General features: G+C 43.0%; 1 protein-coding gene across 1 annotated transcript; it reads left to right on the plus strand.

Moving 5' to 3' along the window:
- Positions 1–13,758: 13,758 nt before the first annotated feature.
- On the plus strand, positions 13,759–16,260 carry LOC147310458 (uncharacterized). Its single transcript, XM_086268289.1, has 2 exons — positions 13,759–15,644; positions 15,735–16,260. Exons 1-2 carry the CDS (start codon positions 13,759–13,761, stop codon positions 16,258–16,260), a joined length of 2,412 nt encoding a protein of 803 aa, XP_086124415.1.
- The last annotated feature ends 9,840 nt before the right edge of the window (positions 16,261–26,100 follow it).

Consider the following 26,100-nt stretch of genomic DNA (forward strand, 5'->3'; position numbering starts at 1 on the left):
CACTCATGGCGGGAGCAGTGCGTGGGAGTTGCTCAGGAGACATCATCATGAGCCACTTCACTCGAGTGTTGCCTTCAATCAGCCCTTGAATTAATATTAATCATTTCTCCACCCCCCCACCCCCCACACACAACAAGCCCTCCATCTCGTTGCTGCTGTGTTAAATACAGATGTGGGGGTGAAAAAGGCATCAAATAAAGCGTTTACAGTCATTTTATGGACATCTGCTAATGACCACACCTTGGTAAATCCTCATGTCTGTTCCCCCTCTATCTTTCTGTCTGAGTAGCTTTATGGTTCAAGCTGCTGTTGAAGACATAATTGTCCCTAATCACCGCTGAAGGTCATGGCTACTCAGCAACACATCTCCCTTCCTCTGACCTGTCCTTCTCCTCTTTTCTTTTTTTCCAGCCCCCTCCCCCCTTTTTTTCCAACAGCAGCTGCCACTTGAACCAATAGTCCATTAGAGATCTTCAAAAGAAAGAAAGAAAGAAAGAAAAATGGGAGTCAAAATGTAACAAAGACCTTCGTTCAAAAGGAAAAGTTATCAGTTATCAGCTTGGAAACATTTACAGTGTTGCTATTACCAGCAGGTCTGGGAAAGAGGGAAAAAAGAGAGCGACAGAGCCAAATGAGCGATAGGATGAAGATATGAGGCCTAAAATCAGAAGTGATCATCCAGAGGAATGTTTATATATGTGTGTGTGTGTGTGTGTGTGTGTGTGTGTGTGTGTGTATGTGTGCGTGGGTGGGTGTGTGTGAGAGCAAAAGAGAGAGAGCAAATGAGAGAGACCTGAAGATGGCTGAAGGTCAGGAAGACATTGAGGCAATCACACTAATGAAAACAAACGAGGGATAGAGTTGGAGGGAGCGAAGGAACGTCAGGAAGGGACGTGGAGAGCGACAGAGTAAAAAAGAAAGAAAGTGCAGTGTGTGTGTGTGTGTGTGTGAAGAAATAACCTGCCTTACCTCAGACTAATCAAACACAACGGGGTGCTTTAACAGGCAAGTGAGAATGCACAGATACATAAGCAAACTATCAGAGCCTGCCATGTACTGCTCTTTTATTTACATGCCCTCCTAACCTTTAGTCAGGCTTGGCACACACACACACACACACACACACACACACACACACACACACACACACACACACACACACACACACACACACACACACACACACTGTACATATACTGTACACACAAACACATACACAAGGCAGTAGCAATATGTGAAGGTTATTCCTACAGAGGGATGACAGTGTTTATTCAGGGCTACCAGGCAGACTCTGTGACATTCAGCTTGGAGAAAATGATTAATGCAACAATATACATAGGCACGAGGAGAAGGAAGAGGAAGGCACTGTTTCTTCACAAAGAGCCAAGGTCTTTGTACCCACATATACATCCAGCTGTCTTTTCCTAACTCGACTGTGCTACATTTTCACATCGAGTTTGAACACCAGTGATTATGAATGTGATATCTGATGTCAGCATTCGTATCAAGCCCCTTAATTCCTTTTAACATGTTTTAATATACAGAGACAAGACAGGATGAACCAAAAAAATTAAAAAAAGGAAACAAAAGTTTGATTCTGAAATGAGAAGAAAAGGCTGAGATGAGATGTAATTGAATAAAATATCCATTACTTGACTGAATGTAAAGGGAGGGGGGTTAATTAACATCACAGCTAATTAAAGTGGTTATAGATCAAAAAGAGCGAGATACAGAAGCACACGAAGATGTACAATACGCTCACACAAACTGCCTAACACACCGCTGCTCCTCACCTGATCACACCGTTATCTGACCAATCAGTAAGCACAGCAGCTTCCCTCCAACAGCACAAGGTGGAGATCACTGAGACATTAGCAGCGATCAATAAGTAGATGGTCTACCACAACATGTAAACCTTCCCGGAGGAGAGGCACTGCCTCGGGCAGAGACGAGAGGGAGGAGGAGGAGACCGCGGCTAAAAATTACAATTTTCTTGTAACAGGTGGGAGCTATGTGAACTTACTGTGAAATCACAGTGCAGGGAAGTTTCTTTCAAGTATTTTGTGTTTTTTTATTCTCACAACACTGGAGCAACTTAATTCATCTTATTACCAGAGCATCTTTAATAGATCGTTTTCAGATTAAATGGTTGATTCAGAATTTGAATAAACTTTAATTAACCACCCACTGATCTGCCCGCAGGAAGCTTACATTACGTAAAACATTCATGGCTTGTTAGCATTAAAAAGGGAACAAGCTTATGAAGTGTTTTAAGAACCTCGACTTCTGTCTTGTTTATTTGTTTTACTGTGGTCATTTTCAAATGACCTTGTTACTAAAAGGGTATTAAAGGAAGAAGAGAGATTTCTGCAATAAATAAACGATGTTTAACAGGATAAAACTGTCCATACTTCAACCTTCAGCCTTTTAAGATTCATTTTTTAATTCTTGGATGAAAATAACTTCAGTGACAGCCTGAATGTGACATCAATTACACATTGATTGTTTGATTTACCATCCACTGTGGTGATGTATAAGGGCAAAAATTGTGTCTTTGCCCCAAACATTATTGAGGGCACTGTATGTTTATACAACTGAAAAAGATCTGCCAATCAGGCTGTTACAATTCTTGCTAATAAGGGATACTCTGCATGTCTGTCTTCTTGTTTGTGTGTGTGTGTGTGTGTGTGTGTGTGTGTGCGTGTGTGTGTGTGTGTGTGTGTATTTGTTATCTACTTATCTATTTGTTATCTACTATCTCATAAAGGTTATCTTATCTTACTTACACAATTGGTGGGTGTATGCTGGGGACCCAAGGAAGTGCAATTTCTTTAAAGTGATACATCTTACTCTTGTAAGTAAGGTGCTGTGGCAATATGAGTCATTTGCAGCCCTTTCATATTTTGCATTTAAGAAAAGAAAAACACAGACATTCAGTTGATCTACAATCCACCAGTCAACACAGCCAATCACACTGACTCAGCAGCTCTCAGGCAGCATCATGGCTTAACTGAGCTGCTCCATGTTGGCCCATTCTACTTCAGAGGAAGCCCACTACTTTATTTTTCATTGAAAGGGGATTTGGCTTCTATCAACTGGTAGCAGTCCTTATCAAACACACGTCTGGCTTGTAAACAGGCAGCTGGCAGCACTCCAAGCTCCCCACGGCGTGCAGCAATGCCGGGCTGAGCCGAGCGGGGCTGTGACACTGATCCCACCCCTATCACTCCCGCACTGTCTGTGCTAATAGCCCCTTCAATCACTCTTACCTCTATCTATATTTTATTTGAGACAAGTCCGTTATGTTTATGTGTGTATTTGAAGGCTGTGGATGAGGATGTGCATCATGTTGACTGTGTGTGTGTGTTTCTGTGCGTGCACTTGTATTCTGTCTCCCCCATATCTCTCTGGATGAGGCATCTTCTTTATTGCTTGTTGTTGACATGGATCCCTTTAGCCCTTAACAAGAGTCAGCAGGAGGGTTAAGCTGCTAACCACCCACTCTGAGGCGTACACACAAACACACACATGCAGACACTCACACATTGCACTGCTTCAACAGTCTGAAAGCATTATTCAGCAGGTCAACAGCCACTCTCGCTGCTTGGGAGTCTGTGTTTGTGTGTGTGTGTGTGTGTGCCAATGTATACAGTATGTGCATGTCTGTTAGATGTGTGTGCTTGTGTACAGCGCTTCAGGCTAAGGCACTCTGAGTGAAATTATGTTCTCAGACTAGCTCCGTGTTGCCCTCTTTATCCTGACAGCCGAGGAAACAGCCACAAATAAATAAGCAGAGAGCTCTCTCCCCAGACGTGACCGCCATGGCATACAAGCACGCCAGAAGCCAGCGTGAAGAAAACAGAATTGTGTTTTATTGTAGGGGTGGCAGGGGACTGTGACTTGATAAGCATGGTGTATTTGTTGTATTTGTGCCACTTAAAGTAAAGCTCCTTGTGTGGGAAAAGATGTTAGGGGGCGTGTAAGGACACAACAAGCATAGAGGAATTTGTTACTGTGGCAAAGGCCATTTATAGTTCCAGGAATTTTTTAATGGAATAAAATGTCAAATATTTTTATATAATATAAAAATAGATTTAAAGGTTGAATATGAGGTGAAAATGATTTTGTTTTGAAAGGTTTAATAGCCTAATTTTACTTGCTATTTTAGTGAAGTATGGCTACAAAGATGAAATGCGATACAGTGGTCCCTTGCTATAACACGGTATTACCTTTAGCGGCCTCGCTGTTTCGTGGATTTTTTCTGTGCAATTTTGCAATTTTTTCCCCTTTTTTTTCTTTACAGCGCATTTTGTTCTGTGTCCTGATCAGCTGTAAACCATTGTCAATCAATTTCGTGCCGTGTTTCCTGTACAGTACAGAATGGCTTCAGCTTGTCAAATTTACATAAATCTTCGATCGCTAGCAGTGTGACTCTGAAGTGCTGTACTGTATGTTTGTACGTTTTCTCCCCAACAAGCACAACAATGTCGACGAAACGTTTTGCACCCTCAAAGGCACCTGCGCTAGCACCCAAAAGGCAGAGGAAGATGCTAACCATTGCATAAAAAGTTGGACTTCTGGACATGCTAAAGGCAGGTAGAAGTTACTGTATTTTTCAGATGATAAGGCGCATAAGCAAAATAAAACAGTCAAACTTTACTCAACTCATTCTTCTTGCTTCCTCTACTTCTGTACCATTGATTCATTAATGTTGAATTCTCTGGCAGCTGCTCTATTCCCTTGTCCTGGACATGAAAACAGGGTTTGATCTTTGGTTTCATTCTATAATATTGGACTTTTTTTTCTATGAAGGTTTGAACTTTGAGAGTGTATAAATAAGAGAGAAAAGTGTGAAAATGTCCATGCCTGTCTGAGAAAAGTACATAAAGTGTGCAGTGAGGGGTTTTTACAGCTTTAAAACATCTACAATAATTGTAAAAAAATAAAGCTGACTACTTCCCAGATTTCACCTATCACGAGTTATTTTTAGAACGTAACTCTCACGATAAACGAGGGATCACTGTATTCATGATCGACAGAACTTCACTCTAGAACTCTGCACACTTTTCTACATGGCGTAAAAGGGAATATAGTCTTTAGCGCTAATTTGCATAATTGGTCATGCTAATGTAATTGTAACCTACATTGTAGGAGAGAAAAAATAATATCGTGGAAGAGACATAAAGTGAGTTAAAAAGTCCTAAATGCATTTAGAATTTATTTAGAACTACAAATTAAATTTCTTTTAGCAATTATTGTTTTTTGTTTTGTTTTGTATAGTTATTGTATCTTTGTTAGTTTTTATGATCATTAAGTCCCTCTCTTTATTGTTAAAGAGCTTAGAACTGTACTTGAAGGCTCAACAAACTGTAAATGTTTACAAGACACACTTGATAGCAGGACAATAGCAGCCAAATATTGTAATCGCCATTTCTGGTAAATACGCAACTTGCTGTGTTTGAGACAACACTGACCTATTTAAGTTCATGCTTTACAAAATTAAGTACATAGTATTCATAAAGTCCTAAATTTAAGTGGTTTACTAAGAAGAGTCCACACAGTAAGCTATTTGTTCATTGTGCAATGCTATGTTGATCGTTAGTGGATCAATACAACAACCTTTCACTAAGGATAAAATTTATATACCCAAATGGTTGGCAATGGTTTCTGGAAGTTTCAGTTTCTCTTTCTGAGAAAATCGGTTGCAAAGAAGGAGCAGTGTCAAAAACCTCCTAGTGATTGCTTTGTTTGCTAGCAGGCTGCATGTCGTTTTTCCATGTTTTTCTGAAAATGGTAGCTTACTACTAACCAAGCGGTAGTGCCGCTTGGAAAAGTGTCACCGGAAATGGCAAAGACTTGCTTTCAAAGCAAAAGTTGCACATTTTAAAACATGCTAGCTTCAGCGGTGAGGCAAAAATATTACTTTGAAGGCAAATTGGTTGGGGACCCGCCTAACTGAACACTCTAACCTTCACTTTCTCTACAAGTGCAATCAACCTCCAGGAAACACTCACAACTGGGAATGTTCCTTTTTCCCTCAGAATGGGTATTACCAGAAGGGCAGCGGACCAGTCTCTAGGTCTGTGTGACTGGGGTCTTATTGACTTCACATTCTTCACTACATCACTGTGATTATCACACATACAGAATCGTTCATGTCACATGGTTAGCAGTTAGTGTCTTCAAAACCTTAGTATTTGCCATCTTGACATACATCACTCATTGGCATTTCATCAGTAATCACTTCAATCTCCAGAGTTTTTTTTGCCTGCATTGCTTAAAGTCACTGAATCTCATTGGCTTCCTATGGTCTCTAGTCACTATGTTGCTGGTACTCACCTTCTGCATGGATCCCCCTATCCAGCTATACTATCTGACAAAGAGTGATGAAGTGTAAAAAAACAATGCTGAAGAGATTCACACTAAAGATTTCTCTCTTTTCAAGAAGCACCCATCCATATGCCTGTTTTTACTTCTCAAGTTGAAATGAAGTTATACGAGATCATCATGAATCAATCAGACTTCTTTACTCTGATAGGCTCCGCAAATAAAAAGAAGAACTAAGGATTTGTCAATCAAGCACACAGAGGGATAATTTAGAAAAAATGAAAAATGCCTGAGGGAGCAGGGCCTGTAAACTGACTGTACCTTTGTACAAGTCAGCAAAACCTGTGAGACATTCTAAGAGGTCAGCTAAAACCCTAAAAGCCTGTCATTTCACAAATTGTAAGAATTGCTCAAATTATAATTATGCCCCATGTAAAAAAAAAAAAAGGACAATAGCTTCATTAATAGTAGACTTTTGGGATAATGATGAACATTTTTACATTTAAAAAAAAATCTGATAATCTTTTGGTATACTGGTAAATCTTAAGGACAAAAAACTTTTTATTGAAATTACACAAAAGCCTGACTAGTCACAATACTTTGGAAGAAGCTACTATCGGCTACTATTACAGCAGATAACCTTCCTAACACAAAGTAATTTGTGTTTCCTCCTGGGACCAAACCAAGAACCCATTGTTTCTTAGGTGAACGTGTGAATTACTACATTACATTACTACACTAACACATCTCTGTAATATATTAAAGTCAAAACTTCAATTTTAGGAAATCCTAATCTCTGCAAACATAAAAAACTGACACGATGACTGAAATTTGTGGTCATTCATTTGATATAAACAAGGTCTTGTTGGAAAGACTTACATTACCGAGCACACAAAGGCCAAGTTGTGCAATTTAATAATGAGCAGCCATTTTGTTTTTTCTTTTCTAGCTGGAGGGAAACTTAATCGATTTTTCAGTGTTGACAGTGGTTTTATTTAAATGTCCACAGCCATAGACAAAAAAAGAAAGAAAGAAAAAAACGAAAAAGAAAAAATGAGTGTTCAAATGGTGGTTGATGACAATGAAAAGAAACCCCCCTCCCCAGCTGGCCTATAAAAGACTTGCAGAGAGACATCTTTGAAGGTTCTCCTTCAAAGCCCCGGCTTGCCTCCACGGCCGCATCAGGGGATTTCTGTTATTAATTGAAGTTAATTTTCAGGGATATCAGTTTGCTGGGCACGTGGGAAAGATTGATAGCCCCCACGCGTCTCCCGAGTACTGGGATGTGGAGGGGGACAGGGCGAGAGGACAGAGAAATGACACTGTTCCCTCAGCATCCCAGAACCCGGCTTTCACTTTTATCATCACCAAATCAAATTACAAACATCGGAGGCCAACCTTGGCTGGAGGAGATTTCCATAAGATTAATTAGACTGGCTAGCCAAAGACAGAGTGGGCAGAGAAAATATAAAATAATAAATATAGGAAGGGTGGGGGGTTAGTGATGTAGATGGGGGTTGGTAGGGGGTGAAATGCGTGTGTCTGTGTGTGGGTGTGTGAGAATGGGCAAGTCAATGGACAATGGGTAATTAGTGCGAGCACCAGAATCTCAAAGGCATGGGGAAGACAGCCGAGCGGGAGCTCTTCGTTGGCCCCGTGATGTGGAGGGCCGTACAGCGGGGCCCACATTTAATTAGCGCCACTTTGATACCCACAGGAGTGCCAGGGGCCCCGGGGCAACCTAAACAGTGACTGACAACCCCACACCTCTGGACGCTCCCTGCTCTCCAATTATAGATGCACCAAGCTGAGAGAGCCCAGTGTAAACCCTCGTACAGGGGAACTTGCGTGTGCATGCGCACACACGCATGCAGATACTTTCACACACCTTTGTACTGTATGTGCACAAAATGCCCAAACAAGCCAGCCAACCAGGCAGCTGGCTCCAGCCTCTTCCTATTTGTGTGCTACAAATTGGCATTTGGATTAAATGGAGCTTGAGATGCCCTGAAGGCGGGAGGAGAAGACAATCTCTCACCTGGCCTGATCGGCTACCAGAGCAGACGTTTAAAATGAGGATTAATTTTGGGGGTTGTCGGGGTAGCGGTGGTTGGAAGCAGCGATGGCGGGGAAGAAGCAGAAACAGGAAAAATCCTCAGGACAAGGCATATTAGTGAACTGGGGTAAAAAGGCACACAAACACACACCCACACACACAAAAAGCTTTGTCGTGCCAGTGTACGGTTTGCAATATTAATGTGCGGAAGCGAGTCTGAATAAGTGACTGGAAAGAAGGAGCTTTTTCTGTGTTGCACTAGTCTATATTTAATGCGCAGGGATGTGCCCGACACCACAACATTTTGCAATGCTTGAGTTACGTGAACAAACAACTCCTGGCTCCATGAATTATGCAACTGTAGTGTTCTGATCCAGCCTAAAACACATATTTAGTAAACAAACTGCTTACTCTTTAGCTAACAAGATGTTTGTGTAAATAATAGATATTCAAATCTGCTCTCCTGACACACAGGGAAAAAGTTGCAATGTAATTTGTTGTATTATTTAGCATGTTTTCTTTTCATCTTGCTCCGTAACTCCCTCATCGCCAATTCGCGGCAGGTCATTGACAAACAGCAACAGCAACACGATTGTTGTTGGGGTTTTTTTCCTCACTATGCAGCGTGAAGACGCTTCTTCCCCCCCGTAACGAGCTCTTCCTGCCATAAATGAATTACCAGACTTTGAAATATTAATCCACATGACACATATCCCTCACAAAGGAGGGGAAATGTGAAGATTTTCGCAGTGACAAGCCAACACTGACTGCTTAGATTTTTAATCAAAAGAAATCAATAGGATAAATATTGTATGTAAAAGATGGCAGCACAATATGGCATCTAATCACATGCCTTTGCTTGTGCTGTCACAGATAATTCCTCTGCACGTCTCTTATGGGAAACCACAGCACTGTTCAGTTGTTATGAAATGTGGAGACTTTTCCAGAACAGATTGGTGTCGCTGCCCCCCACAAGCCGTGTCTTGTTTATCCAGGGACCTGGAGGTCGTGTTGTTACATCCATAAAGTTTGTTTGATCGGGGACTGGCTCCAATCGATAAAGCAAATCAAATAAACAGACACTGCTAATGGCAGGATAATCAGTGTCACAGATCTGAAATCTACTAAAAGCCAATGGTTTAATTTGACTCACACCCCAGGGCAAAGAGCTGGTCATGGATTCTTCAAATGGTTCTGTATCCCATTAAAAGCAGTTTAAATTCACAAGATTTTCAATAATACCAACATAAACATATGCATTCTTTTAACATAAACACAAGTCTGCCTTATCAAAAGGAACCTGGGTTTATGCACGTTGGCTCACTAATCACTGATTTAGACTTCTGTGGGAAATCGACATCATAACTTTTGAAGCAACTGGAAACCTCTTTTAAATGTACAGCGTAACCTTCTACAGAACCTGATGTGCACCTCCTGAGAAACTGAACTACACACACTGTCAGTGCAGCCAGCATTAGTCTAAATCAGACATCGGTCAGTGCTACAAGCTAAATGTTTCCTATACGAGGTCTATGAGATATGTTTTATACCTGGGAGCACTCTGTCTGTGAATATTTGTAGTGTTAACTAGTTTGTGGTTTGTCATTATTTGACAGAAATCACTGTATTAATTTTTTTTAATCCCACCCCATTTAAATCCACAAAAATTGAATTTCTAAATCAAATACTTTTTGGATATGCAGTATAGCTATACTGCATATACACTATAGCCATTACTACATTAGCACAACCTATATGGCTGAAAAATGAAGCCAATGCAAAGTGCTAAAAGTCCCTTAAATGGCCAATGGCAGCAAAAGTGACTCTCATGTTAAAATGCCAAATATTACAGCAGGGTATAAAATGTTTACAGTTTGATACAAAAAAAAACCAAACACTTTTTCTCTATAGCAATTTTCTTAGAAATAGCAGGGGCTCTAGGTTTTGCGCTATTAGCAGCTGGCTGCTAGGTGTACTAACTGAACCTCTGAACTGGGCCTCAGCATTCGCTGTGAGGTCAATTGTCCAAGAATTCTGTGCTGGTGCTAATCTACTGAGTACTCAGCATTCATATGTTGAACCTTACCAATCTGCAAATTCTGCCTCCAAAATTATGTGACTTTTGCATAGTTGTGGGCTATCATGCAGACAAAATCTGTTGAAAGAAAGACTTCAGCGGCTGATGGTGTGTGTATATATATATATATATATATATTAGGGGTGCAACGATATTCGTATCGATATTGAACCGTTCGATACAGTGCTTTCGGTTCGGTACGCATATGTATCGAACAATACAACATTTGTAATTTATTTTATCAATTTTCCTTCTGACGATGCTGTCTGTGTTGAGCGCTCAGTGAATCTGTGTTCGACTACTCCGCCTAGGCTGCACTGTCGAGCGCAGATCCACTGAGCGCTCAACACAGACAGCATAGTCAGAAGGAAGAGCGCAGGGCAAGCTAGCGAGACAGAAGTTAAGCTCTACTTGCAACAGGCAAATTGAACCTCATTCAGATCTGGCGTTTGGAATTATTTTGGTTTTCATGTGACATATGACCCTGAAGGTAAGCGAGTCATGGACTAAAGTAAAACAGTATGTTGGATGTGCCATGCAATGCTCAATTACATTGGTGTGAACTAGTGTGTTAGCGCAGTTAGCTCGTTAACGTGTTGGCCGTCTAGCCCCATGCACGGAGCGATCGGCGGTAGCTCGTTAACGGAGATTTGCCGTGTTGTGGCGTTAAGGTCATTTCAACGAGATTAACCTGAAAGCACTAGTGGGAACACAACGAATATGACTGCACATTTACGCCGACATCATCCTAGTGCAAAGACAAGTGGAAGCAGACAAAAAAAAGCAAGCATGCTACTAACTTTAGCCGAGTCATTTAGACAGCTGTTAGCACATGATTCTCCTTATGCTGCTGAGAATATAGCCCAGAAGAAGCGGATAGTATAGCTTTTATTTTGGAAAGAGCCGTTTCTCTGTAATAAACTCTCTTTTCCAAAGATGAGTGATTCCTCAATCAGATACAGGGCTCGCAATATCGCTAGCCCGACGTCCCGGAGCTAGCGATTTTTTCAGTCGGGCTACCAAAATCTATCTCTTCCCTGCCCGTCGGGCTATTGTAGGAAAAATATATGTCAATGCTTTTGCATTCTTTCAGAAATGTAGCTGGGTAATTATGTCATTGGCATCGGTGAGCCACTGTCAATATGTGACATATTGAAGTCGCGTTTGAATTTGCGCTTGTTTTTTTGCTTTCACTTTGCAATCGTGCGAACTGTGTATAGAGAGCGACAGCACTGATCTGTGAGTGATGATAATTTGTGCACCAATTTCTCTGACATCGTCTTATTAATCGTTAGCTTACTATGCAAACATGACAAGTGAAATCTCCCGCAGCAAGCTTAAACATGTGAGAGGTTGATCGCGCAGAGAATCGCTGAGCTTATGTGAGTGCATGTGTAAAAGCATTTCAGTTCTGCTGAGCCAAATAAGACAGGTCAGGGTGAAGAAGTGACAGCCAAAGAAAAGCTTACCACAAAACGGAGAAGTTATGACAAATCAGACTATAAGGCAAAAAGAAAGTGCAGCTTTATGGTTTCATGGACAAAAGAATTTCTGTGGCTGCAATATGATGAGCTAAATAACCAGGGCTGCACATAAGTGGTCCGCAGGTGCGCATTCGCTGTCAAAATAAAAAACACGCACAAGGGTTAGGGTTAAATTTAAAAACTGTACTTTTGAGTTAAAATATATATTTATAATTTTAATAAATGACAAATTAAAAATGCATGAACATTTTTTTGTATCGAAAAAATATCGAACCGTGACACCAAAGTATCGAACCGAACCGTGAATTTTGTGTATCGTTGCACCCCTAATATATATACATATATATATAGGGAGTGCAGAATTATTAGGCAAATGAGTATTTTGTCCACATCATCCTCTTCGTGCATGTTGTCTCACTCCAAGCTGTATAGGCTCGAAAGCCTACTACCAATTAAGCATATTAGGTGATGTGCATCCCTGTAATGAGAAGGGGTGTGGTCTAATGACATCAACACCCTATATCAGGTGTGCATAATTATTAGGCAACGTCCTTTCCTTTGGCAAAATGGGTCAAAAGAAGGACTTGACAGGCTCAGAAAAGTCAAAAATAGTGAGATATCTTGCAGAGGGATGTAGCAGTCTCAAAATTGCAAAGCTTCTGAAGCGTGATCATCGAACAATCAAGCGTTTCATTCAAAATAGTCAACAGGGTTGCAAGAAGCGTGTGGAAAAACCAAGGCGCAAAATAACTGCCCATGAACTGAGAAAAGTCAAGCGTGCAGCTGCCAAGATGCCACTTGCCACCAGTTTGGCCATATTTCAGAGCTGCAACATCACTGGAGTGCCCAAAATAACAAGGTGTGCAATACTCAGAGACATGGCCAAGGTAAGAAAGGCTGAAAGACGACCACCACTGAACAAGACACACAAGCCGAAACGTCAAGACTGGGCCAAGAAATATCTCAAGACTGGTTTTTCTAAGGTTTTATGGACTGATGAAATGAGAGTGAGTCTTGATGGGCCAGATGGATGGGCCCGTGGCTGGATTGGTAAAGGGCAGAGAGCTCCAGTCTGACTCAGACGCCAGCAAGGTGGAGGTGGAGTACTGGTTTGGGCTGGTATCATCAAAGATGAGCTTGTGGGTGTCATGATCCTGGGTCTGCTGACCCAGCGTTTTGTGTTTAGTTTATGTAGCCTTCAGGTTTCCTAAGTTCATCGTTTTCATGCCTAGGTGTTTCTAGTTATTTTCCCCTCGTGTTTCCACCATGTTAAGTCTCCCCTGCTTTTCATGTATTTCATGTCTGTGGCTTATGTTGTCAAGTTCAGGTTGTCATGTCTATGTCTCACTCTGTTTCCTGTTTTATTGTGAAGAGGTCTGGCGTTTCTGTGTTCATCGTGTTCAGTTTTACTCTCCCACTGTGACGTCATTATGTTCATGTGTGCCAGCTGTTTCCCCAGGTGTTGCCACTTCCCTCATTATCTTCCTGTGTCCATTTAGTCTGTGTGTTCTCAGTCATTCTTTGTCAGGTCGTCCGTTGTATTCACCCGTTGTATTCGTCCGTTGTTTCCTATGTCTCCGCTCCAGGTATCCCTGTCAGTTTGTTATGTTTAGAGTTTTCTATGTTTTGTTTTAGTTCACCCAGTTTAGGTCATTGTTTAGTTTTCATCGATTCCCTATTATTGTGTACCCTCGTTTCTTGCCTTAATAAACGGCTTGTTTTGTTATTCACATCTCATTTCGGTCTGCGCTTGAGTCCTTCCCTGCAACATACGGTCTGCCCTAGCCAGACCGTGACAGTACGACCTGACCACTATGGACTCAGCAGACTGCGAGCTTTACGAGCGTCGGGAGGCAGCCTTCGCCCAGCTGGAGGAGGAGCTCCGCTGGAAGCCGTGGCGCGCCCCCGACTATGAGCGGATTTTCCACGGGACTCGGCTAGCTCTCGGAGGTCCCAAGAGCTGCCGTAAGTCCCCGCCTGTTTCCAAGCCTCGTCTGCTTCAAGTGGGAGTTTTTCGCGTGGCTACAGGCGCTCACGCTCCAGCCTCGTTGTCGCCGTGTTGTGCACCGGGGGCTCAGTCGCTCGCTCCGCCGGCTTCCTCCGCTCGAAGGAAGCGGCGCGCCCGTCGCCATAAACTGGACAATGCCGAGCTCACGGTGGTGAGTGACATTGACTTTTATTCTCACGTCCCGTCTGACATTAAAAGTAATCAGCTCACTTCTGATCCGTGGGGAACTTCCCTTATGGATGACGACGTGGACTGGGAAGAATCGTTTTGCTTTGCTCCCTCTACACAGGGAGAGATGAAAAACAATACCCGCTCGCCTAAGTCTGCACATGCGGTTAAAGGGAAAACTGTGAACCACTCTACCAGGTCAAACACCTTCAGTTCCGGTTCCGTCTGTTCGGGTTTTGTCAGGTCCGGTTCAGTCATCCCCGAGTCAACCCGCTCTGCAACTGTTAACCCAAGGATTTTGAAAACTGTTAAAACTAAGACTGCTATTGCTAAGACTGCTAAACATGAAGTGGACGGCGGGCTCATTTTTGATAGATCCGTTTTTGTCGACCCTATATATGTTGACCCTGAGCCTGCCGTTTCTGCGACTGTTTTATCTGAGCCTACTCCCGTTCCTGCTCGTGTTTCTCCTCCCGGGGCAACTCGGGCCCAGCGTACCTCTGCACCCATGTCTGTTCCTCGGGTGGGGGAGACTGAGGCCCGGTTGGCTCCCGCTCTGGTTTCCAGGCCGGCTGAGGCTCTGACCCTTTCTGCACCCGTACCTGCTCCTCGGATGGGAAGAGCAGTTGCCCAGCCGTTGCCGGTACCTGTTCCGGTCCCCAGGGTGAGGGCAGCCAGGATACAGCCCGTCTCCGCACCTGTACCTACTCCTCGGGTGGGAGTGGCTAGTGTCCGGCGTGCTCCTGCACCCGTCCCTGTCTCTACTGAGGGCTCAGGAGAATTCGGTCTGCAATCCACACCGCCATCGCTACTGCATGCCTTTCAGTCATTAGCTCAGTCGTTAGCTCTGTTAGCAGCCCAGTCCGTAGCTTACATTCCTGTGCTTCCGTTAGCCCAGCCCTTAACCCACTGTGCAGCTCAGTCATTTGCTCCATCACCTGCTCAGCCTTCTGTTCAGCCGGTGGTCTCTGCACCTACTGGTCATGCCACGTCAACTGGAGGGCCCGAGGAGCCCGTCCAGCAGCCTTCCTCGTCAGCTGGTGGTTCCGGAGAACCACACCAGCCTCATGCCTCGTCAGCTGGAGGGCCCGAGGGGCCCGTTCAGCCACCCGTCTCCGCTGGAGGGTCCGAGGGGCCCGTTCAGCCACCCGTCTCCGCTGGAGGGTCCGAGGGGCCCGTTCAGCCTCCTGTCTCCGCTGGAGGGTCCGAGGGGCCCGTTCAGCCACCCGTCTCCGCTGGAGGGTCCGAGGGGTCCGTTCAGCCTCACGCCGCGTCAGCTGGAGGGCCCGAGGAGCCTGTCCAGCCGCCACCTGCGGCCGCCTCGTCGTCACCTGGTCCAGCTTCATCCGAGTCTTCATCCTCGCCTGGTCCAGCTTCAGCCGAGTCTTCATCCTCGCCTGGTCCAGCTTCAGCCTGTGCTTCGCCTGGTCCGGCTTCATCTGAGTCTTCATCCTCGCCTGGTCCAGCTTCAGCCTGTGCTTCGCCTGGTCCGGCTTCAGCCTGTGCTTCGCCTGGTCCGGCTTCATCCGAGTCTTCGTCCTCGCCTGGTCCGGCTTCATCCGAGTCTTCGTCCTCGTCTGGTCCGGTCTCTGCTTCTGCTACGCCTGGTCCAACCTCTGCCTCTGCTTCTGCTACGCCTGGTCCAACCTCTGCCTCCGCTTCAGCGTCGCCTGGGCCAGCCTCTGCTTCAGCGTCGCCTGGTCCTGTGCCCTCCAAGCCTCGGCCGGTACGCCTGACACTTGGGAGCCGCCGCTGCCTTCCGCGCGGCCGGCCCCCTGAACTGCTCCGTGGTCTCCTTTGTCGCCGCCGCTGCCTTCCGCATGGTCGGCCCCCGGATCGCCGTCGCCTGTGTCGCCGCCGTTGCCACCCGCACGGCCGGCCCCCGGAACTATTTGAATGTGTTCTCCTGTGCCGCCTGCCGCCGGGCCGGCCCCCTGCTCGAGTCAACTATGGACTTCTGGACCGTCACCCTCCGGGTCGGCCCCCTGAGGAGTTGCGAACTGTTTCCTGTGCTCTTGTTGGACGTTTTGTTTTGTGGCCTTGTTTCTGGCCCTCCGTCCTGGGCCCCCGCCGCCCGCCCTTGGTGGGTTGCCTTGGTTTTGTCTTTTCGGGGTTTTGGGCGTCTGGAATCCGCCCTTGAAGGGGGGGCTCTGTCATGATCCTGGGTCTGCTGACCCAGCGTTTTGTGTTTAGTTTATGTAGCCTTCAGGTTTCCTAAGTTCATCGTTTTCATGCTTAGGTGTTTCTAGTTATTTTCCCCTCGTGTTTCCACCATGTTAAGTCTCCCCTGCTTTTCATGTATTTCATGTCTGTGGCTTATGTTGTCAAGTTCAGGTTGTCATGTCTATGTCTCACTCTGTTTCCTGTTTTATTGTGAAGAGGTCTGGCATTTCTGTGTTCATCGTGTTCAGTTTTACTCTCCCACTGTGACATCATTATGTTCATGTGTGCCAGCTGTTTCCCCAGGTGTTGCCACTTCCCTCATTATCTTCCTGTGTCCATTTAGTCTGTGTGTTCTCAGTCATTCTTTGTCAGGTCGTCCGTTGTATTCACCCGTTGTATTCACCCGTTGTATTCGTCCGTTGTTCATGGCCACCTTGTTCACCTGATCTGAACCCCATTGAGAGCCTGTGGTCCATCATCAAATGTGAGATTTACAAGGAGGGAAAACAGTACACCTCTCTGAACAGTGTCTGGGAGGCTGTGGTTGCTGCTGCACGCAATGTTGATGGTGAACAGATCAAAACACTGACAGAATCCATGGATGGCAGGCTTTTGAGTGTCCTTGCAAAGAAAGGTGGCTATATTGGTCGCTGATTTGTTTTTGTTTTGTTTTTGAATGTCAGAAATGTATATTTGTGAATGTGGAGATGTTATATTGGTTTCACTGGTAAAAATAAATAATTGAAATGGGTATATATTTGTTTTTTGTTAAGTTGCCTAATAATTATACACAGTAATAGTCACCTGCACACACAGATATCCCCCTAAAATAGCTAAAACTAAAAACAAACTAAAAACTACTTCCAAAAACATTCAGCTTTGATATTAATGAGTTTTTTGGGTTCATTGAGAACATGGTTGTTGTTCAATAATAAAATTATTCCTCAAAAATACAACTTGCCTAATAATTCTGCACTCCCTGTATATGTATATAATAGCACACTGTAGCTAACTTCACAAAAATGAAAGAGAACCTGCAGTCACATATAAAGTGTTCAGGCATTCACAACTTACTTAACTTAAACTGTCTTTCTATTCAGCACAGATTATTTCTATTCTTGGACATGACTTCCCAAAACTTCTGATCAGACTTCACACAGGCTTGCATGCTCACACCCAGACGTATTATACACATATCTGTATATATGTGTCACTAGCACGCATCCTACAGGCCTAATGTCATGCCCACCCATCTGTATCACTACAAAGTCAGTCCAAATGCCAGACTTCAGATGCCCACGGTAGGGCAGAGTCGACCCTCTTGACCTAGAAACTCTCACATTGCTACCTCGGGAGCCTGAAGTGTCCCTTCTGTAACCACATAATACTCCCTACCACACATTCTACCCACACTTCCCCCACCCTTTGACCAAACTCTCCCCAGTCTACACATGAAGCCCGGGGAACCTAAAGCAGCGCCAGATGGGGCCTCTTGTTACAGCAGGAAGTCATCCATTCTTTGTAAAGCAGTCTCTTTTGCTCTCGCTCTCCTTTGCCCTGTCGGCCTCTCTTTTCACCTTATACATATTGATGTACAGAAAACTTGGCATGACACATAGAAATTGACTCAATTCATGGAACCGCCGACAGCTGTCAGACATTACGTCCAATCAGTTTGGCTCTAAACAGCCACTGGGCAATGAGCCCAGACTTTTGAGCAACAATGGCCTTTATTGGAAACGACAAATTGGGGCCTCTAAAAAACTAGCCTATTTGCCCTGTAATGCAATTTGTCACCGCCTTGCCTAAATTTTTTGGTGGTCAGTGACGGTGTATCAGCTTTCCTAGAGGACATGTTTCTATACATGCATTAGAAATTACCCGCATGTTTGCAATCTCTGCCTTTCATCCACCTTGTATCCCTTGTGTGAATGATTTTGATTCAAGTGACCGACAAAGGAAGCTGCCAGCATCTCATGTTTATCTGCCTTTTACATTCAGATAGCTTACCTTCTTCACAGGAGGCTCTCACATTATGATGTACATATGTATCCATGTGGTTGTGATTTCTTGATAAAAACTATATGCGTAAAATTCCATATCAGCTCACCAGCCATTCAGAATCCAAATATGGAGGTAGTCACTGCGCCATGAATCTGTCACGCAATGGTGTACTTGAGGGTCTGGGGTTTTCAGCTAAATCTATCTGCGTAGATTAAACGATCAAATCAATGGGAAAGCTGAAAACATTTAAACTCAGTTTCCTACTAAGCTTGTTTGAGCTCGCTCAGCACTTTACTTTCCTTCTCATGGTCATCTTAAATCTAGCCCCTCAAACTATCTGCCAGTTACTGGATATAATAAAGTAGCCATAAACTTCCCATTACGACAGGTAGTGGGCAGGGAACAACTTTAAAATTGGGCACACAACTCATGTTGAAGCCATCAAGCCATCAACTGACACCAAGCCCTATCCATCCCACATGTGCAAATCATTATCATTTGTTATAGATTCTGTATATCAACAAGGAAAAACTTTACATAAAGGCTTCCATATGGTCACGAAATGGCATTTTTGTGTGCTGGACACTAAACGGTTCGGAGTAATTTAACAAGATCCCTTTGGAGAAGGAATTTTGCCCCCTTCCAGTGAAATTTCCAACAAAAGACACACACACAAAAAACATATGGCGTTGATGCATGCAAGGGCAATAACATTTACTCTGCAAATCGCTACCAAATTGAGCTGTGTTGTATAAGGTAAGCCACCCCAACAATAACAGTTTATGCAGGGAAATGTTGTTTTTGTTCATGATGTGATTGACGTAATTGATTGGTTGATTTTAATACATCTGTAGCACAAGAAAATGAGCAATTACAGTTTATAAAAATGCTCCAGACACATGCAGAACACATTTAGTCAGTGCTAAATATTTATCAAAACTATTTTATCATTTAAATAGTTTAAATTTCACAGTTTAGACGTTGTACATTATTTATACTTGACGCGCGACAAAAATTCCACTTGTTGAATGAATTTGTCTGCATGCATTTTTTTGGGGGTTTTTTTTCACTGGCAGGCCCGTGCTGCCTCAGACCTGTTGTTTCTTGGCTGCCGGTGTTGGCAGGATCCCAAGATTTCCAGTTAAGATGAAGTGCCAACAGCATGCCCGGCTCTGGCTGTTGCATCATCACGCGTGCCAGACAAAGTGGGGGCAGTCGAGTCTTTGCTCTGTGATGCTGTGCTGCATTAAGGTTTTAATGGTTGTCAGTTTGTTACTTAACTGTTGTAAACACGCCTCACGACCACCACCGCCCCCTCGTCTGTGAACGGCGAGCAGCCCTTGGCAATCTGTTGGCAAATTAATGAGGAGGGGAGGGGTGGGATTCCTGCCCAGCACTGGCGCTGTGCCAGGCTGAGGCTGTGGAAGCAACAGGCTGATACGAAAGAAAACACACACACACACACACACACACACACACACACACACACACAAGGCAGGGAAAGGTTGGAAGAAAGTGAAGGAGAAAAAGGATGATGAAGAAAATCCAATAAGACAAATTACATTAAAGTACTTTCTGTTTAATAAATGTGCTGTTTTGTTAGATGCTGCTATGTTACACACAAAATCACAGTTATTACCCATTGACGACTGAAAGGGAGCTCAGTTTTTTAAATGTGCAAAAGTCTTAAGCCACCCTACATTTATTTAGAGAAATGTGCAGTCATACATGGAAATATGGTCTATAACAGTGGTCCCCAACCCCTGGGCCAGGGACCCGTATCGGTCCGTAAGTAGTTTGGTGCTGGGCCGCGAGAGTTGAGGCTCAGGTGTGAAATTTATGGTTTTCAGGTTTTTTTATCGTTAACTCGGTTTCCCTGTGTCTTTTCCCGTGTTGTAGTTGTGTGTCTAATTTTGAAAGAAATATTTACGCATTACCATAGTGACCAGAGAGCATTAAGGGGCAGAGAGGAGGATATTACTCTCAATGTTGTTGACGTATTTCAGGAGGACGCTGCTAATACAATTACACAATTGCACAAATAATTCACATTTTTTCTTATATTTACAAAATACCACAGTTTTTGTCTTGGTCGTATCATTTTATTTTGTTGCATTTATCCGCGACACCTTAAAGGCTGGTCTGTGAAAATATTGTCTGACATTATGAAAGTCAGTATTTTGTATTCTTTAACAAAATCTAAACTGATTTCAGTCCAGTTTATGTGTAATTTAACCTACCTTACCAGTAATTAAAAATACCTCACCAATGGAAAGGTGGCTATCAAGAAGCCATCTCAGCTATCACTGAGACTATTTCTGATGAGGATTCAGGGGTTAAGAATCATCTGAAGATCCTGCTTCAGGTCTTTGCTGCATTTTTTATTCTATTTCTTAAGGATGTGATTTTTAGTTACTGTTCATCTGTTATTGACAGCATTTTTGGCCTGTCGCTTCTTATTTCTGTCCTTCACTCGAGCAGTTTCCCCAAATCTTAAAAAGATACATGCACATGATGTCGAGAAATGCCAAGTTTTCAGCTAATAGGTCTTTGGAAATCGCCTTGTTGCAAAAATGCTATTTAACGCCTGTCAAACTGCGTTATCTTTGGCATATTTGGTAAAGTAAACTAAAGGATGCGTTTTTGTGACAGACTGCTAGTAACAAAGGGCCCAAAGATGTAAGATAGAGTTTAAAATTGGTTCTTTGATTAATTGTCTGTTATGTGTAGACATAACAAGGTTGCTCTCATTCCTCTGAAAATGTATGAAGAGTGGACTGAAAATGAGTGAAAAATTAGCCAATGTCCAAAAAACCTTTGAAAGACCTTCAGAAAGCCTGGGGAACTATTGCTCAAGACCACTTTAAAAAAAATTACAAGAAAGTAGAAAATAAACCATTTGACTTTCTTAAATACATTTCCATTCAACAGCCACTTGTTAGAATATCAAATATTCACGTTTCCATCCAAAAAGCTGCAAAAACAGCCAAAAAGCTTGCCTTGAATTGCAAACTGATTCTGGAGAACATCCAACATCCAAATGTACTGAGAACCAGTATTTACTCTAAGGCTGTGTTGATAATCAACTAACTCTATGAGGCCAGTTCAGCTTTCATGCTGAGTGTTCCAGCCGTCGCCAGCAGTGATGCCTCTGCTGAGCTAATTTACTAAATAGAGTGTGTGAACAACCCTTGGCCTTACTCCACCCCTTTTCCTCACTTCAAAGAAACTTTATTAGTGGAGAGATTAGACTGCACTTAACCTCTAATGATGGCTGAAGAAAGAAGTTTCTGCACGACACTTTTTTTATTTGATAGTTTCAATGTGAAGAAAGGAAGGGGAGCAGCGGGGGGAGACGAGCACGCCTGCTGCATGACAGCTCCATATCTGAAAGCAGGGTTCTTTCGCAGGGAGACCGCCACCACTCCTTCCCCACCCTCTCTCTGATGATGTACAGCTGTTTCCTTTCCCTTTTTCCTTTCCCTTCTCCCCGTTCCTTCTCTCTAACCTCCCACCATCTCTTTTGCTAGTCAAAGGCCCTTCCCCTCCCCCTGTCTTCGCCACAAAAAAATAGGCCAAGGTAACTTGTCGGCGCCTCCCCCTGCCCCCCTCCCCGGGGGTTTGTGTGATATTTAACTACGGCTACAGTGGCATTTACTAATTTTATATGTGCAGAATTTATGTCAGATTCTTATTCAGCGAGAACAGGGGAGAGGAGCAAAGGTGGCTGGCTCCGTGTCCACTGTGTATACACTGGTATTATGTGAACTATTCACAACACGTCCACTGACATGAGCATCGCTATTTTGTCTATAACTCTGCTGCTTTCCGACCCAGGTGCCACAATTAAAGCCTAACCTTAGCATTTGGAGAGGGAGACATGAAGAGCCAATTTGTTGTCTGCAACGCAGCTGCCTTTGATACAAAGAAGTGAGTAAAGTTTTTTTTTTCTTTCTTTTTTTATGGAACTCGCAGGCCTGGCTCTACATTTTGTTGACAGGGATGTGAGGTCAATCAGATCCTACAGACAGCGACACACAAAAAATGGCATTCGGTGGTATACTAAAACACACTAATGACACATGCAGAGCCACCCACATATATACACCATATGCAAGCACGCATTCACACAGGCATGCTGTGCATCACAGTCAAACTTGTGTAGTGTATATAACTTAAGAAATGCATTAATTAATTCATTTTCTGAATTAAAGTTAACGTAGTCTGCTTTAAAGTTACACTTTATAAAAGCTCACCACTAGATGTCAGTAGATTGCCGATTGCGGTCAAATTTGCAGAATTATGTTTTTTAATCCATCCCATTCAAGGGTATAATTCTTGCTATGGTGGACAATGTAAGACAAACAACTCTAGTATCCGTTCATCTGTAGCGAATGTAGGCTGTTAGTCCGCTGTTTATTTCTGCCTCACTATGTATCCCTATCTATTTACTCTGCAGGAGGCTGTAAAAATTCATGAAAGAAGTCCGATCTGAGACACTGAGTCAGTGAACCTCACTTCTCACTGATGAGTGATATGAAGTTGTTGAGGTATCCTGTACTTTTCTGATGCTGTTAGCCTCTGTTAACTGCTGTTAGCCACTGTCAGCTGTTGTTAGCTGGCATTAGTAAAACTTTCTTTGAAATGGATCTAAAATTGTTGTCTACACGCTTGACAATATTCGGAATAAATAAGCATATTTCTGCACATTTTCTGATATTAGAGCCCTGACTTCGGCTCAGTATTTGAGGCTTAGAATGAGGAGGAAGAGGATGAAGTAGAAAGGAGATAAGAGAGATCTTATAAGAGGTACTATGTATGTGGCAGTTCTCTAGCCACATGCTTGTCCATCTGACAATGTCCATCTGAGTCACTCTAATCAAGATGGCAGGGCAAAACGGCAGCTTCGCAAACTGGCGCTGCTTCCTATGTATTTTTAATGGATAAATTCTAAGTTTACGAGAAGAAAGTTTGTTGGAAGATGTAATTACGCACTAATCAATGTTTATTTATGAGTACAACATTTCTTCTTTCTTCACTTCTTTTTCTATTAAATAACCTCAGAAGAATTACTGCTGAAACTTTAACAACTGCATCAAGTTACTCGATATAAAAACAGGCTTTAACCCTTGTATGGTGTTCGGGTCTGTGAGACCCGTGTTCAGTTTTTTTCAAAAGAAAAATTAAACAATTAATTATTTTTTCACGTGTAAATGTGTTGTGTCTTTCCACTCACTCCACTTGATTATCACTGATTTATTTATAACATTTTATATAAAAGAAAAACGAGAAGCACATTAATTCATAAATGTGATCTAACAAAGGTAAAGGGAAAAAATTAACCATGTTTGCTGTTCATATGTCTTGTAATTGGGATGAAGTAAACATCTGTTGAGTAATTTAACATAAAATTGTTTGATAGTGTTAATTTGGAAAGCCAAAACTCTAGCGGGTCCACCAGACCCATGAACACTGGCTGAGTAACAAAAATACGAACACCACACAAGGGTTAAACCCTGAATGAACTTTGACTGCATAGTGGACCCATAAAAATCCAAAAAAAATTTTTGAATTATATTTGTGTCTCGGCTTCCAGTATGGCTACTATTTTTAGGTCACCCTCGGGAAGTCCCATTCTGACCACTTGCATGTGCACATCTGCAATTTCAGCACGGGCCTCAAAACCTCCAACCTCAACTTCCAGCTGACCCAACTTTGAATCAGTTGTGATGAGAGATGGATCTCCCACCCAGAGACCAAACAGTAGATTTCTAGTCAGTGTGCAAAGTTCAAGTGAGGAGGAGGCACATGAGGTGAGGACTGTGCACTGTAAATTCACCCCCAAGGTGATCGTCAGCGTAGAGTTCTTCTACAAGAACTAAGGTGTGGTGACACTTGTTGGACACAGCCTGAGCTGTCTGGGTCGTTCTTTAAGATTACACATTGCATTAACAAACAGCAAAAACTTGTGCTGCATTCAAGTGATTATCCTGACACCTCCATACAAGATTGCCATAATTTGTTATTGTTCAAGGATTCAAAGTATATGTTATAATGGGCCAAATAATGAGCACGAAGTGCATAAATGCAAACACGAATGCACCAGTTCTTACTTGTTTGTCCCATTTTGTGTGCAGCGCATCTGTTTTCTTGCACTGAAGTGAATAACTACTTGCCACTCAGTGGTGACCATAAAGAAACGACATCCTGACATTTAAAATCCATATTTGTGGCTGTTGCATATTTTGATGTGACCACCAACCTTCAAAGAGAGACCGCTCTGAGAGCAACTTAAATGCACTTCTGCTAGCGGTTTAACACAGAGAGTTAAAAAAAAAAGAGTAATAGAGACAAAGGGTTAGAGAAAGCAAAAGAGAATGAAAGTGAGGGGGGACGATAGAGACTCAGAAAGAGAAAGCAAATGACAGATGTGAAGGATGGGGAGGGAATGATAAAAGGCGGCACCTGAAAAGGGGGTTCAGGAGATTGACCTGTGGGGCTTAAAATCAAATTGCAATGGTATTGTATTCCCTCCCATTTCCAGTACAGCTAGTAAGCTCCTTATTGATAGAGAAGAGATGAGACCACCCATACCTGGGGCTCATCCTGCTGTCACCGTGCAGGACGGGCACCAGGAGGAGGGAGAAATCACACATCACATGCAGGGGGCCCTTTTCTATTTTGCAGCCAAAGCCAAAGCCAAATCCTCAGGGTGGGATCCCGCCTCATCCCACAACTCAATAAAATAATTAGCTTTTGGACAGCCCTGCCGTTAATCAAGCTGCTCTAACATATGCAAAGGCGAAAAGAGAGGAAAAAAAGATATTCTTTTTTTTTATCCGTCTTTTCACTTGGCAAGCCATGGCACTTTTATCTGTAAAAGTCGCTGATGTGAGTTCTTTTTTCCCCCAGATTTTCTATAAAACATACAGGAGAACCAGATTGCTTTTTAATTTTATGTTTAGTCTACAGGAAGCCAGATTATTGCTCCGTGGACTGAGGGGGTTGAGAAGTAAATGAGAGAATCAGCACAAACTGTTTCATTTTAAATAAATCTGCGGGGTGCTGGAGAGAGGACGTGTCATGTGAAGAATCTGTTTAAATAAACTCATGCCTTTTTTTTTTTTACCACCCCCTCCATCCCAAAACTTCTCGGGGTGTAATTGTTAGCTGTAAATGAAACATCTGTTTGGCTGTGGCGCTGCAGTCAAAGAATCCAGCGACCATCAGATAAATGTGAATCGATAAATGTCCGAGAACAGAGTTTCTGTCAGAAATCCAAAGAGCGACGCAAAACCTTTGCACTAACTCTGCAGTTTGGGATTATTTTTAATGCCAGTACTGCAAAAAAAGATGCAACCTCAAAAATAAAAAGCCTGGTTCTTAATTCACTGGCTCACACATAACCAGATCGTATGCAAATCCTACAAAGGTGTAGCAGAGGTGATAGAAGGTTGTCTGACAACAAGTGAGATGCCTCTTGTCTGTGGAGGCCTTTGCGACGTGCTACAGTTGAAAATGGCACTAAAATATGGAGCGTTAATTTAAGGCTTAACACATTTCAGTGTCTAATTTTCCTACTGCTACACTTTACAATCAAGAGAATGCAGATATGTATTTTACACTCACCCCTTTGGGGGATTAATCAGTATTTTCTCACCTATTCTATAGGACGGGCAGCTGGGTTTAACATTAGATATCGTTAGCTTCATAGCATAAGTGCCTAAGTCATTGACTTAGTCAAATGACTTAGGCACTTATGCTATGAAGCTAACGATATGCAAAATAGACTCTGTTCTATGTATTCCACACC

Source organism: Aulonocara sp. 'chitande type north' Nkhata Bay, linkage group LG17 (genome assembly GCF_057382095.1).
Source record: "Aulonocara sp. 'chitande type north' Nkhata Bay isolate Kocher_YH1m ecotype deep benthic linkage group LG17, A_spYH_male_GT1.1, whole genome shotgun sequence".
Lineage (NCBI taxonomy): Eukaryota > Metazoa > Chordata > Actinopteri > Cichliformes > Cichlidae > Aulonocara > Aulonocara sp. 'chitande type north' Nkhata Bay.